Below are 16932 nucleotides of genomic sequence, written 5' to 3'. Positions count from 1 at the left end.
AAGGATTAGATGGCCTATAGCAAAAAGAAAAAAAAAAAGTTTCTAGGTTTTTTAAGTTGAAGAAAACACTTAAAAGAATTAGGAAAACTTGGGATTAACTCATCGATTCTTGATTCTACTAATCTTTATTTATTTTATTATAATATTTAAGGCTTAGCTCTATGTAGAGGCTTATGAATGTAATTAAATTCCATTGTATGAATAACAATTTGTCTTTAAAATCAATACAATATTAGTAATGAAGCGATTAATTTGGATAACATCTAAAGTTCCAGGTTAACTCTTTCAAATTACTTCATATAAGAGGTGAAGCATATTGTGGCAGGTTTTAATGTATCTACCAAAGAGATTAACGATCTGTTTAATTTTCATGAGAAAGTTTTTTATGTTTTTTGGGGTAAGAGTGACATCTCCACTTTCACTGTTGGGAAATGATATTTATAACCACCGATATTCTTATGCAGAATTTACAAAATTTGCTAGAGCATTCAGAGAAATTTGCTAGAACAAAGTGTTAAGAGAATAAAGCTCACACAGACGAAAACCCTTTAAATCATTAATTCACTTTCAGGTGTGATTTTTAATTGCAACTTACCTGCAAATTACGGTAGTAAATAATTTACTTTATCCACTAAAAATTTGTGTATTTGCACTTACATGTAGTTTCTGCCTTAACTTAAAATTATGTTTTAATAAAAAAATTATTCACTAGATGGATTGTAACCATCTAACATAACATTGCAGATAGAATGTCCAGAATTCCCATTAATGAAACAGATACTATTTTTGTTGTCCGTAAAGCAAAATGTCTGGGTTCTTTATTTGATAAATTCTTGTGGGATGATAAAATTGGTTTTGTTTAACAAAATGGAGTGAACCGTTTTACTCTGAAGAACCTTCACAAAAAACTAAGCTTGTAATCATTATGAATACATATTATGATTAAATATTTTCGCGTATAATGTGTAATGTCCAGTTTTTGGACTTCCTAAAACATGAGCTTTTAAGAGAAAATAAAATGGGCTTTTAGATCATTAGCGATGCATACTTTATGAGAAAGGTAACTGTACAATAAGTTTATTTTACAATTAAAAGATTTACTTTTACAAAAACAATATTGTTCTGTTGATGAATTAAAAAAAGGACAAACATATGATTTATCTGCGATCATTTCAACATGTACAGATATAAGTATATGCTCGAAATAATTTTCAGTTAATTATTTTGTAGTAACATATTATTGATGTATTTACATTAATATTATTTCATTTGTTTGATTAAATAATTAAAATGAACTTGAAATACAACTATAATTTTTTTCAAATTTTATATTTATTCAGATCAGAAAAAAAACATTTATTTATAAAGTAGCAAGTTAGGTTAAATAATTTGTTATAATAAAAAAATCACCCTTACCAACAATTCATATTATATCCCTAGGGCTTTGGGTTATTCAACAATCCTCAGGAGACATATTTTTTTGTAATTTAAAACGTTAAAATTAAAAACGTAAATAAAAAATTATACACTACAATCACCTACCTACGCGGGTCATTGTATAGGGAAATAAGTTAGGCAACTTGATAATTATTAATTTAAATAGAAAATCATCTTCAAATTTGATATGTTCCTTTATTAATTTATTGTTATTACAATAATGTTTTGAGATTGCTTGTTTTATAATAATCGGTGGAAAAATCTAATATTTTAATAAAATTATTTGTAATTATTTTTATAATAATTATTTGTAATTATGTTTATTTTATAAAATGTGATTAGCATAATTGGATTTATCGAAACAGCCTTTCTTTATATTATTAATATGTTCTTTAGCTCCAATAGAAAAATAATGGTTGGTCATAACAATATATTCAAGAAGGAGGTTTACACGTTTGAAACTATAGCCAACTTGCCTTTTTTTTTTTTTTGAAATTGACATTACACCCACGGGGTTGTTGTAGTGGCGATCTTCACAAATCAGCTGATTTCGAAGCCACGAGTTCCAACATTCAAATCCTAGTAAAGACGGTTAGTTTAATACAGATTTGAATACTAGATCGCGGATACCGGCGTTCTTTGGTGGTTGGATTTTAATTAACCACACATCTCAGAAATGGTCGACCTAAAACTGAACTGGACTATACTCACATATCATCCTCAGAAGTAATACCCGACTGTGATTCCCAGAAGCTAAATTTGATAAAAAGAAGAAAAAAGGAATTGAAATCATGTTGTATACAGAGTGTATAAAAAAGTTCTCCCGGGATTTTCATAACATATTCTACACCTTAAATTTATGGAAAATTTCATATAAATGTATGCCCTAAAATGCTTCGTTTGTGAGTAACGGCTAATGACAGATTTCACTCAGACTTCAGCAACCCCGGTGAAACAGGTCATATTGAAATTTTTTGGACATTGATTACGGGGCAGAATTAGTGATTTCAATGGTTTTTTATCTTAAAAATTAAATAAAATACCTACCACAACTGTATGTGCAGTAGTTTTTAAGGAATTTGGGATGAAATTCAATAAATTAGGGTAAAAACCCCGTTTTTATGTTTGACGTACAATAACTTTGTTAAATGTGTAATAAACATCTAAAACCTTTAAATAAAACTTGTAGAGAACTTAATTATGAACAAAATGGTGTAAGATAATTCGAATAAAACAAAGAAAGTTTAGAAAAATTAGAATTTTATTTAGAAGCAATACAGAAGATCATACCTATCAGTTTATAATAAACATTCAAAAACAAGCCTGCCAGTTTCAAAACATTTCTTGGCTTGCTTCTGTACTGCTTTTGTAGCTGCTCTTCATAGTTCTTCAGTGCTATCCTTAAGTTATTAGGCAGCATCCATAATGCGAACAATTAATTCCTCATTAGAATGTATTTTTGTTTTATATGCAATATTTTTCATGCATCCTGAAACGCAAAAATCTAAAAGGTGTTAGATCAGGTGATCTTGGTGGCGAGGAATCTGAACCTCCATAACCGCTCCATTTCTCAGGGAAATGATGGATACATTATCCATTACGTTTATTTTATCAATTTTGATTCTAACACAAGTATTTAAAAGACTATTTATATATGTTTGCAGATTTCATCAAATATAAGATAATCATGTCAGAGTGAGTTATAGTTAAGATTTCATTATATGATAATCGGGTTCAGAAATTAAGGAACCAAATCGTCGAATAACATGTGTTTAGTTGATTCATATGACAATCGCAAATTTCATCGAATTATAATTATATTTGTTATCTTCATCAGTTTGTAAATATCAATGGTATTAAAGATTAACTAAAAAGCTGCAAGGTACTTAATATAAAAATCATTTGCAAATTAACTAACTTAAGAAGATGCATTAATTTAAGAATACAGTGTAAATTCAAGTGAGTTGTATTACAGTAATATTATTTATATTTAAAATATTGATTCTTTTGAATACTGTTGTTGATGTATTGAAAATTACTTCTTTAAAATAAAAGATTTGTTGGATGTTTAAATCCACTGAAATTGATGAGGCAGACTTAAAGACTTGTTGGCATACTCTACATTCCAAATACTATCAATTAGACATTTTATAACCGCAGATTTACCATCTTCTAAAATATTTATTCAGCTCATGAAATTACAAAAATGTCATTTACAACTGTGAAAAGGTTCTGTACATTAAGTTAAATGAATTTTTATTCCAGTAACAGGCTGTACTCTTACCTGTCTTACTGAGATCATGATTATAAACTTTGAACAAGGTTTAACATTTTGAGGTTGCAGAAGAATATACTTTAAAACTGATTTCATATCGAATCGTTTTCTATGACTTTGTGTCACTACTAAACATATGGGCATAACATAATCTTATGTAAAAACATTAGGAAATTATTTAAATATAAAATTATTAGTAAATAATTTTTAAAATTAATACAGAAAATCAGATTTTCAAGTAAAATGAAAACAAAATCCTAATTTATCTTTTTAATTCACATTGTTTTATTATTAAATGTATTGTAATGTTATAAATCCTTATTTGGAAATATTGTGCAGAAATTTTTAATAAGATTATAATTCTTAGTTTTATATTATGTAAAATTAATTTTTTTTTTTCGACAGAGAAGGTATTATTGTTAATTATTATTTCAAGTACAATATTTTTTTTTATATTTATTTGGTTACTTTCTTTCTTATTTTGTTGTGTTAAATTTATATTAATAATTATTTTATTACTGAAAAACGTTTTTTAATTTAATTACTTTTATACTACTTATTTATGTAATTGTGAAAATGGTTATTTCTTTTACAAAAGAAAAACTAAAAATATTTAGTGTTAATTACAAATATTATGAATAAAAACTTTCATGTTGCCCAGTAAGTATACAAGGTATTAAAACCTAATTTCATGTATATCAAAACAAGGGTTTATTCTGAATTTGTATTTATAATCGTGAATGATTAAAGACAATGTAAATGTTTGATGTTAACTAATGTAGGGCTCCTTTCTGACAAGAATATGTTCAAAAAAATATGAGATTTTTCTTTCTCAATTTATTTTATTTCAGAATGTAATATAATTGGAAGAACTTACAATTATTTCTGATCGTAACGTTTATTTTTTCATAATGCTGTACGGTTTAAAATATTGTAGATGTTCTGACCAAGGTTTTTTCATGGTTTCCCTTGGTTGTAAGGCAAATGGCAGAACAGTTAATTTTGCTTCCATGGTTTGTGCTTAAATTGTTTTGTGAGAACATATTATAGTTTAATCAGAATAATCAACCAATATTTATTTTCTTATAACAAATATTTGTTTGTAAATACAAGTATTAAGTGAATTTATTTATCTTCCCCTACTACACCTTTATTTATTTACCTAATATAGCACAAATATTTGAAACTTATCTCCATTGCCTACGACATCTAAAAGTAAATTGTGGGGGGGGGGGGCAGAGCTTTCGTCATTTCAACATTGTTGTGAGAACACCAAACAACTTTGTTCAAAGTCGCCATTGTACATACAGTACAGTAGCACTATATGAAACATTAATGACTGTGTTGTTTTATTTAAAACCTTTTTTTGTCTTCAGTCATTTGACTGGTTTGATGCAACTCTCCAAGATTTCCTATCTAGAGCCAGTCATTCCTTTTTGGTATAATCCCTGCATCCTACATCCCTAACAATTTGTTTTACATATTCCAAACGTTGCCTGCCTGCAAAACTTTTCCTTTCTACCTGTCCCTTCAATATTAAAGCGACTATTCAAGGATGCCTTAATATGTGACCTACAACTCTGTCTCTTCTTTTAACTATATTTTTCCCCAATATTAAAATTCTTCTACCTCCATAATCTATTCTCTTCCTACTTTTATATTCAGTGATCCATTTACATTATTTCTACACCAGTTTATATAATCTACCTATCGCTTCCTTACCTTCACTGTGCAGTAATTCTGCAGGTATTCCGTTTATTCCAGGAGTCTTTCTGTCAATCAAATCTTTTAATGCTCTCGTTAAGAATCGTTGTCGGTTTAGGTTTTGATTTTATCCGTATTACAATGACTCTATCGCTATGCATTTTGAAATATTCTACTCTCTTCCCTATCTTCTTGTTCATTATGAAACCTACTCCTGCCAGCCCATTATTTGAAGCTGAGTTAATTATTCTAAAATCACCTAACCAAAAGTCGCCTTCCTCTTCCCACCGAACCTCACTACTTCCTACTACATCCACATTTATCCTATCCATTTCCCTTTTTAAATTTTCTAGCCTACCAACCTTTTTTAAACTTCTAACATTCCACGCTTCGACTTGTAGAATGTTATTTTTTAATTTTCTGATGACCCCTTCCTTAGTAGTCCCCACCCAGAGATCCGAACGGGGGACTAGTTTACCTCCGGAATATTTTACCAAGGAAGGCGCCTCCATCATTGCTATATGAAAATGCAGAGATCCACATTTTCTTGGAAAAAAATCTGCTGTAGTTTTCCATTGCTTTCAGCTGCGCAGTACTCAGAGTACTGAGTGATGTTGATATGGCCGTTTAAGTCATCCTTACTCCCACCCCTAACAACTACTGAAAGAGCTGCTGCCCTCTTTCAGGAATCATTCCTTAGTCTGGCTCTCAGCAGATACCTCTCCGATATGGTTGCACCTTCGGTCCAGGTAATCTATATCACTGAGCACTCAAGCCCCCTCACCAACGGCAAGGTCTCATGATTCATAGAGGAGGAATAAATATATATTAATTTATTTATTTAGGGGGGAAGCGTGACACTTCTATTTTACTAGCATTTGGTTGGAGGCGCAATCTCCGGAAGTACTTTTCCAGTTTCTCCAGGTCAGCCATCAGGATCTTCTCCGACTCGTCAAACAATCTATATTTTGTTGTTAGCACCCAGTCATCGGCGTAGCCATGCATTTTAGATCTTGTCTCTGGCATGTCTGCAACACAGAAGCTGAAATGAGAGGCACAAGTACCGATCCTTGTGGCAGGTCGTTCTTGAGTTTCCTGGGTGAGCTTATATCGGATCCCATGATAACTTGGAACATTCTGTAGTTCAACATGTTATTAAGGAGGCGAGCTGTTACTGTTAGTTTGCATGAGATTACAGGGAGGACCTTACAAATCATGCTATCTTCCCCCCACACAAACATTAAAATATATATTTAAATGTATAATAAAATTGTTTGTATCATATATATGCTTTCACAAGCCGCCGGTAACCTTCCTGCCTATTAAATCGTCATCCGAAGAATTAATGGAACAAACATACTCAAAATATATTCTATGAACTTGTTTTATATGACGAATATGTCAATCATTTTTAACAGTATAAAATAAATATTATTCAAATTATTAAGTGTTATTCAATTAAACTTTTATTCATGTATTTAATGTCGATAGTTTGACTCAAATATGTTTGAACGTGTAAAAACAATAAGCTTTTTTTTTACTTTTTTTGTACACAAATATTACTCCTCGTAGCAACGTTTTATGTCTCTATTTAATTAAAGACACGCGTATTCAAATTGTAGAAAAATATTTATTAATTAAAACATAAATAACAAAGACAAAAGTGAAAATTGAATAGAATACTGAAAACAGATTTTATTAACTGGCTCTAAAAGTTACATCGATAATCTACATACATCGATAAATCGAATTGATGCGATACAACAAAAACTAAAAATGACGTAGTAATTAACCTAGTAACCTAGACGTATTAACCTATTGAATATTGAATATATTAGAAAAAAAGAAGGTAAGAAAAGTTTAGTTATTTTTTTGTGAAATAATGGGTCCGAGTGATAACCGACCTGTTGGAAAATAGGAAATTAGTCGTGAACAACAGGCAGATATTCAGAATGATATTGAAGGCGAGAGGAACTAATTGGTTCCTCACACGTTTGTTCAGTAGAAGTTTTGAGAATCCATGGTGGTTACTAACTCGGCAACTTATTTCATTATTTGTACATATATTGTAGACTGTGGTGTGTGATTACGAACACCCCAATAGCACAGTAGTATAACTGATATGCATTCCTACCATGTGCTGTCACTGTTTACACCCTCGGTTATATATATATATATATATATATATATATATATATGTGAAATCTATTCTGTGATCTGTGTGGTGTTTGGTAGTCATTAAAATTATTTTTACAGAGTGAAAGATGTATGTATTATTTACGTGTCGTAAGTATATTAATATAACTAAATATAATATAGTAAACTTTATAATAACAGATTTAATAATTAATCATATTTGGATACCCAGAAGGTAAGAAATCGCTATGTTACTTTTTGTGAAATTACGGAAGCTCACCCGGGACGGAGTCAGAGCATTAGCAAACGGGAAATTAGTCGTGAACACCAAGAGAGAGATATTCAGAATTATTCTGTAGGCGAAATAGTTTGAAGTATTCTCAAACAAGTATAATTAAAACATTAAACATATTTATGGAAATAGGCAGATTTCGATGTGCTTGTGTTTTTTCAGTTGAAATCATATCCTACATATAAATTATATTTTTGATTAAATTTGATGTACTTGTGATTGTTCAATTCTGTAAAAGGTAGTTGTAGAAGGTTCTCATAAACTTTCTATAAGAAGAGATAATCTCATATTTTTATGTTAAATTTTTAACTTTTCCACAATGGCTTCTTTGTACCACAGAAAATTAATGCAGTCTGGCTTTACCAGAAACACTGTAATAAATTTAGATGTTAAGTTAATCGAATGCTGCTCCTGAATATTTCATGCAAAAATCTGTAATGTGTTTATTAGTGGTTGGTTTGGTTGATAATGGCATATGAGAGTCTGCAGTTTTACAAGTTTTCATGTCTAATGTGACAAAGTTATAACTAGGGTCAGGTTAGGACACTCACTTTTGACTCGCGTTCTTCTAATAGTTCATGTTATATATCCTTATTTTATGTTACTGGCTTCTTAACTCATTAATTATGTTTTTCTTCTGACAATTTTTTGATTGTCTAAAAATTAAATTTTTGTTTTTAATACAACTGAATTGACTTCCACTAGTACTTTAAAAACATGCAATAATCCTTGTTTAATTTAGCATCATAGTCTATATACATAGCATATAGTCTATATTTAGGTTTTCTTTTGCAAAAAATTGTATCAATATAGGTAATAAAAAACCATCACCTCTACTGTTATTGCCTACTCATAGATTTTTTGGAGATTTAGAAATTCAGTTATACCATAAAACTCTGGTTTTCATGTGGTCTTAGTTATAAATATAAATTATATGTATAGCAAATCATTTCCATACATAACTGATGCATTTTAGTGCTTTAAAACCCAGTTTTATACATAACATATCTTAAATTATCTTTAACAGTATATGTAGTTCCAAGCTCTTGACTTCATCAGATGTTACGTTTCAGTAATATTTCATTTAACATGCTTATTTTAAGTCACACTTTTGTAGTAGGATATTAATATATTTTTATATTTTTTTTTGCAGAGTATGGATGCACAAACTAACGATTCAGTTTTGGAAGAAAATCCATTATCCTTGCCCATTAAAAAAGAAGACATGCATGAAACTGGGCAACAAGAATATTTGTTTGTACATCTTGCCAAGACTGATGATGATAAATTGACAATTTTTAAACAAGTAACTTATTTTCTTCTTTATTTTGGCTTAAGTGAAAAACATAAAAGCTAGTTATTGTAAGACTTTTCAATTTTTCTGTTCGTAAAGATATTTTTTTTTACTGTTTTTAGCCCACATATTATTGAGCATTCATGTCTGACAAGAGATATTTTAATTTATAGTGTAAAAAACATTTATTAGTGCAGTATAGGGGGTTAAATAGCTTTGTTTAACAAATTGCATTTAACATTTTTTGGTAGATAAATTTTGTACAACAATACGTAACAAATAAAATACAGTGAGCAGATGCCTCATGCCTTAAACAAAGGTGACTAACATATTCATTTTATACCCACATTTAACATTGTTTATATAAATGTTTAAAAGAGTACAAAGCTATCCTTGCCTTTATGAAGCATGTTTAGTTACAAGAAACTTTGTTATAGGTTCCAATAATCCTTATTCAATGTCACTGCAATTTTTGTTTCCAAACAAGGTTGATGTGCTTCTTTATATTTGCACCAGCAACCTGTTTCTTTTACCAAACAATTTAGATTGTGCAAACATTTTTCTATTGATCTATTAATTTAATGCCAATGCCTCCAATATTTCCCTTTTCTTGCACTATCATGTGTGATTATATACTGCAAATTCCAGTTGAATATTATTGTAGATGTACTCACACGGATGAGTTATTTCTATGAAAATCAATTTATTTTATAATTGTAAGAAAAATAGATATATTATTAATAGATGTTAATTATATAAAGATAATAAATTATTATTATTATTACTTTATATTTTGCTGCAGAGTATGGATGCACAAACTGATAGTTCATTTCTCGATGAAGATCCATTATCTTCCAGTATTAAACAAGAAATCAAGCATGAAACAGAGCGAACAGTACATTTGGTTGCTCCTGTTGCTATGATAGATGATAAACTGACAACATCTAGACAAGTAAGATATTTTCATTTACTATTTGATGGTTTACCTAATATTTAGCATTCTAAATAATATCTAATAATTAGTTATTTTGATTAAAAGCTTAAAAAAAGTGATACCAAAGTGTATGTGAAATGATAAAACAGTATTTGTAGGATTGAGAAGTCACACGTCACTCCAAAAGCTACGAAAACTCGTGGCTTTTGATAAAGAATAACCATTCCGAGTGAGATTTTATATGAGGTTTCTTGTTTCTATCTTTATAGTGTCAAAATATGCTGTTTCTCATCACATAACAAACCTACTGAAATGCAGCTGATATATTCTTGCAAGTAAATTTATAATCTTTTCACAGAAACCAGTTTTATAAAGAACATTATTGTCCTCAGAGAAACTACTTCATTGTGTCTCTTATGATACTGTAAATGTGGCACAGCCAGAAAAAATTGTTTGTTTACCTCCCAACAGACAGCATGTTGGATTATTGCTATGAAACATCCATAAAATCAATAAACGTAAGAAATATTGTACTTCTTAATACCATTCCTATTGGTCTTTGGTAACAGCCATGAGCCTACTATTCCAAAATCTGTACTTCTTGTATAGTTTTTAGTGTGGTATTTATGAGTTTTCTGAGGGTTCCTTGGAATTTTTTAATGTGGTTTTATGCCATTTCTCTAGGGTTTTTCAGTACTCATGGATTGGAATCTTTTTTTCATGTGTATTAAATTATAATCTGTAATTATAATAAAATGATTATTCAATAGAAATATGACTATTGCATGATATAAATCTGAAAATTAGTAGAATATATTGAAATGCTACTATTTTTTAGCAAAGTATCAGCTTTCTCAAAACAAGGTTAATTTCTTAGAGTTTCTTTTCACAGAGAATTGAATTCATATTTAAATGGTAGTATAAATTAAATTTGTGCTTAAATAGTTGGCAGCTCACAAACATCCACTAGAAACTGTTGAAACCATTCCCAGTATTGAATTCTCTTTGCACAGTCTCTGGCCAATAACTTTTGAATCGCTTTATATGGGACAAGACTGAGCTTATTACAAATTGCCTTGTTGCAGCTGTTTTTCTGTTAAGCTAACTTTTGCACGGATTTGTTAAGACTACATCACATAGTAGTCGATACGTCTTCATCGAGTTCTTATGGTCTACCACTTCACTCATATTTCTTTACTGATCCAATCTCCCCAAAGTCTTCGATTAGTGTTCTTACGCCATATCGATTAGGAACCAGTGTACCTGGAAATCTAATAAAATACTAATCTTTCATTGTCTGTATATACCCATTATGCTTATGAAGATGTATTAAATGAGAAATATTCACTGTTCAGTGTGCACATGGAAAGACAGCCTCAATCATTTAAATACAATGAACAAACAGTGACAAGAAAGAGTCGTATCTTCTTTAGTTGACACATATTCTTGTCACAACATCCTGATCGGGTCATGGAAGCTAACTGCATTCAATACAGAATTACAAACCTTTGTAGAAAACATTATTCATATTAACACAGAATAAAATCCCTCAGCCTATAATCATTTTTATGTAGGTATGTAGATACTTTTCGAATACACTGGATTATGAACTTCCTGTTAGAGCTCGCGCTTTAGAATGGTATATTTTCAAGTTAGATGGTAGCAATGAATTTAATTTAAAGAATGTGATAACTTCTGAATATTTTGTCTACAAAGATGCTAATCATGTTACTCAAAATTTTGTCACTAAAATAGCTGTGAAAAAATGCGTGAGTGCTTTGTTTGAGTTGTAAGGGTGAAAAAAATTCTCTCTCCTTCTTTAAAACGCAATCAACGTAGTGATTGATTTGCCCTCTTAACCAATTTTAGAGATCTTAGCAAAGAAATTTATATAATTTATTTATAAAGAGATCCTTTCATCATTACTCGAAATTTGACCAATATTGATTGTTGAAGAAAAATAAGTAACTTCATAATCTACTAATTTTTTCTAAATGATGTGGTATTGAATTTGGATCTCAGGTGTTAAATTACATGCTAAGATGCTATTGTATTGTTTTATCACATTGTCTGGCCAAAATTGTGCAAGAGTTTTTCCCAAACCTTGACACAATGAACTGTAGCTTTGATACTACAACAAATCCACAATTAACTCGAAGTGATGTTCACTTTTTTTTGTCTCTAGTCACTTGACTGGTCTGATGTAGCTCTCCAAGTTTCCCTTTGTAGTACTAGTAGTTTCATTTCAGTATACCCCCTACATCCTACATCCCTAACAATTTGTTTTACATATTCCAAATGTTGTCTGCCTACACAATTTTTTCCTTCTACCTGTACGTCCAATATTAAAGCGACTATTCCATGTTGTCTTAATATGAGGCCTATAAGTCTGTCTCTTCTTTTAGCTATATTTTTCCAAATTCTTCTTTCTTCATCTATTTGCCGCAACACCTCTTCATTTGTCACTTTATCCACCCATTTGATTTTTAACATTCTCCTATAGCACCCCATTTCAAAAGCTTCTAATCTTTTTTCTCAGATACTCTGATCATCAAAGTTTCACTTCCATATAAAGCAACACTCCAAACGTATACTATAAAAAATCTTTTCCTGTAATTTATATTAATTTTTAATGTAAACAAATTATATTTCTGACTGAAGGCACGTTTTGCCTGTGCTATTCGGCATTTTATGTCGCTCCTGCTTTGTCAATCTTTGTAATTCTACTTCCCAAATAAAAAAATTCTTCTACCTCCATAATCTTTTCTCCTCCTATTTTCACATTCAGTGGTCCATCTTCGTTATTTCTACTACATTTCATTTCTTTCGTTTTGTTGTTTATTTTCTTGTGGTAGTTCTTGCATAGGACTTCATCCGTGCCTGCCGTTCATTGTTTCTTCTAAATCCTTTTTATTCTGAGCTAGAATTACTATATCATCAACAAATCATAGCATCTTTATATTTTCACCTTGTACTGCTACTCCAAATCTAAATTGTTCTTTAACATCATTACTTGCTAGTTTTATGTAAAGATTAAAAAGTAACAGGGATAGGAAACATCCTTGTCTGACTCCCTTTCTTATTAAAGCTTATTTCTTATGTTCTTCCATTATCATTGTTGCTGTTTGGTTCCTGTAAATGTTAGCAGTCATTCTTCTATCTGTATTTGAACCCTAATTTTTTAAATTGCGGAACATTTTATTCCAGTCTACATTATCGAATGGCTTTTTTAGGTCTATAAATTCCAAGTATGTTGGTTTATTTTTCTTTAATCTTCTTCTACTAGTAATCTGAAGCCTAAAATTACGTCACTTGTCCCTATACTTTTCCTGAAACCAACTGGTCTTCTAACACTTCTTCCACTCTCCTCTCAATTCTTCTGTATAGAATTCTAATTAAGATTTTTGATGCATGACTAGTTAAACTAATTGTTCTGTATTCTTCACATTTATCTGCCCCTGCTTTCTTTGGTATCATGACTATAACACTTTTTTTGAAGTCTGACGGAAATTCCCCTTTTTCATAAATATTACACACCAGTTTGTATAATCCATAACACCATTTTCCGCTGTATAACTCTTCGATATATTCCACTCACCTATCGACTTTACCTTTCGTATTATAAATCTGTGTACCATCTTTGTTTAACACATTATTGGATTTTAATTTTTGTACCCCAAAATTTTCCTTAACTTTCCTGTATGCTCCATCTATTTTACCATGTTCGTTTCTCTTTCCACTTCTGAACACGTTTGTTTAATCCACTCTTCTTTCGCTAGTTTGCACTTACTGTTTGTTGTATTTCTTAATTGTCGATAGTTCCTTTTACTTTCTTCATCACTAGCATTCTTATATTTTCTACGTTCATCCATCAGTTGCAATATATCGTCTAAAACCTAAGGATTTTTACCAGTTCTCTTTTTCCACCTAAGTTCAGCTTCTGCTGATTTAAGAATTTCCTATTCAAGTTTACCCATTATTCTACATTTCCTGCCTTATATTTTTTACTGAGACCTCTTGCGATGTCCTTTTCAAAAATTCTTTACCTCCTCTTCCTCAACCTTCTCTAAATTCCACCGATTCATCTGACACCTTTTCTTCAGGCTTTTAAACCCCAATCTACATTTCATTATCACTAAATTATGGTCGTTATCAATGTCTGCTCCAGGGTAAGTTTTGCAGTTAGCGAGTTGATTTTTAAATTTTTGCTTAACCATGATAGATTCTATCTGATACCTTGCAGTATCGTCTGGCTTTTTCCATGTGTATTTTCTTCTACTATGATTTTTAAACTGAATGTTGGCAATTACTAAATTATACTTTGTGCAAAACTCTATAAGTCAGTCCCCTCTTTCATTCCTTTTGCCCAGCCCGTATTCACCAACTATATTTCCTTCCTTGCCTTTTCCTTTCTTCATATACACTATATCATCATCATCATCATCATCATCATCATGGGCGCTTGTAGGCATATAGACATTAACAATCGTTGTCGGTTTAAGTTTTGATTTTATCCTTATTACAATGATTCTATCGCTTTGCATTTTGAAATACTCTACTCTCTTCCCTATCTTCTTGTTCATTACGAAACCTACTCCTGCCTGCCCATTATTTGAAGCTGAGTCAATTATTCTAAAATCACCAGACCAGACGTCGTTTTTCCTCTTCCCATCGAACCTCGCTAATTCCTACTACATCTACATTTATCCTATCCATTTCCCTCTTTAGTTTTCTAACTTACCAACCTTTTTGACTTCTAACATTTCACGCCCCATTTTCATGATCAATTAATATAATTTTGGATCTTCAGTATATGACTCTTTCATTATTAACTTGATTTACCCATCCAGTACTAAACCTATTTTCTCTTATTTTTCATTTCATTCAGTTCTTCCAGCGGATGAAAATCTAATAAAAATGATAAACCGATCTTATTACTCTTGTTTGATTTTTTAAGAACAAATGTAATAACCAATATCTTTATCTGGGGATGAGTTTGGAAAATATTTACACTTATTGCCAGGTTTCTATTTTCAGTTAATATTAACAGAACTAAACTACAGTAATTTTTTTTTTTTTTTATTTGCCATTATAAAATTGTCTGTTGTCAGACCAGTTTTAGTTTGTATGCTATGTAGCATGTAGTTTGGGGATTGTTAAATTTTGTTCCGTATATTTTAACTGTTTGTACTAATGAAATTTCTATTTTTGCTACTTTGAAACAAATATATTGTGCTTCCTTAAATATGAACATAAGATATTTAATATTAAAGTATAAAGTTGTCAATTTGTAGATTTGTCAATTCCGATAGATTTTTAACTTAACAGTTACATTTTTTTTTTTTATCTTATTGAAGAAATTATCGATGATGTGGAGGAAAGAATTACTGAAAGTAGTGTACAGACATCAAATTGTGTGGTTTGCAATAAATTAAAATATAATTGCATTTGTGTTAATGTCATCGATGAAGAATATGATGATTTTAACAGTTTTTCTTTTAAAAAAAGTGCTTGCAAATTACAGAAAAACGTGTTAAAGAAAGGAATGTTATATCTTTTCATCTTCCTATTCACACATGTGTTCTTTGTCAGGAGTCTTTCACTCGGAGATCTATATTATAGTCACACTTATCTATTCATGTTGTAAAAAAAAACTTAAAATATAATTTTTCTAAAAAAACGTTTATTCGACGCAGTAAGTTAAAAACACATATCTCTACTAATACAAATGAGAAAGTTTTGTAAAAAAACTTTTAATGAAAGCTCTAATTTAAAAACACATCTCTCTGTTCATAATGGTGAGAAGAAATTTACTTGTAATTTTTGTAAGAAAACATTTTGTCACAGGGATAGTTTAAAAAGACATCTCTATTCATACGGGTTAGAAAATTTTATTTGTAATTTTTATCTAGAAAGTTTTACTGAAAAGTCAAATTAGGTTACAAAGTGGTATAAATTGTCTCTGTTATAGGATCTTTGCAGTTTGTGGCTAGTTTTTTCTTTTTACATTATTGTATATACTACTCTAAACTAATTAGTTTATAAACAAGATCATTTGGAACCATTTATGTTATATATGTACATTCTGTTAATAAAGCTTTGAAATAACTTGCATATTACATAATTCGTATTTTCTTTATTTCCGGTTGTCTAAAAAGTACTGAGCTTTTGGAATCCAAAATGTAGAATACATTTATTGTTTTTGAAAAATTACATTTTGAGACTACCTGGACCATATTTTTTGATAACCTTCTTCCATTTTTCTGTCAACACCATAAATCCTACACTATAGAACTTCTAAGTTTTCCGTTCTTAAAATTGAGTTACAAGGTTTTCAAAGGCCTTTTTTGAAACTAATTTAACACCATTCAGGGAATTATTGCAGAGACTGAAACAAGTGCTATGCTAACGGTGCTAGGTCCAGGCTATATGATGGACGCATCAAAATCTCCCAGTCAAGTTCTTTCAATTGTTGATAGGTTGTTAAAGATGTCGCTTTCTGGCGGTTATCAGTATGGTGTATGACATCCTTTCTATTTACTAATTCTGGCCGTTTTTTTTTTTTTATTGATAAGTGCAGTCACACTAAATGCCAACAGTACAGGTTTGAGTCTATCATACTGCTTGGTAGCACCAGACTGTGAGACACGATGCCCTTCCAGTTACACCTAACACAACATAATCTTCCTGGCCATCAGTGTGGGCTTTGTCACAGACTATGGAGTTTCTCCTTGCTTCAGTCACAATCTTTTTCACCATTGTGTTCTTAGGTTATCCACTTTTCATCACTGATGATCATCTGGCTTCAGAAATGGCTCAGTTTTATTACGTTTCAGTAGAGATTCACAAATAGAAATTCA

The 16932-nt window shown here is 30.4% G+C and overlaps 1 protein-coding gene across 1 annotated transcript; it reads left to right on the top strand.

Annotated features, from left to right (window-relative positions):
• The first annotated feature begins 7654 nt into the window (after positions 1-7654).
• Positions 7655-16597, top strand: LOC142334038 (uncharacterized). Its single transcript, XM_075381704.1, has 4 exons — positions 7655-7702; positions 8998-9150; positions 9941-10090; positions 16445-16597. The coding sequence occupies exons 1-4, from the start codon at positions 7685-7687 to the stop codon at positions 16595-16597; spliced, it is 474 nt and encodes a 157-aa protein (XP_075237819.1). The 5' UTR covers positions 7655-7684.
• The last annotated feature ends 335 nt before the right edge of the window (positions 16598-16932 follow it).

This window comes from Lycorma delicatula, chromosome 13 (assembly GCF_047948215.1).
Source record: "Lycorma delicatula isolate Av1 chromosome 13, ASM4794821v1, whole genome shotgun sequence".
In the NCBI taxonomy this organism is placed as follows: domain Eukaryota; kingdom Metazoa; phylum Arthropoda; class Insecta; order Hemiptera; family Fulgoridae; genus Lycorma; species Lycorma delicatula.
This window is presented reverse-complemented; position numbering and strand designations above follow the sequence as displayed.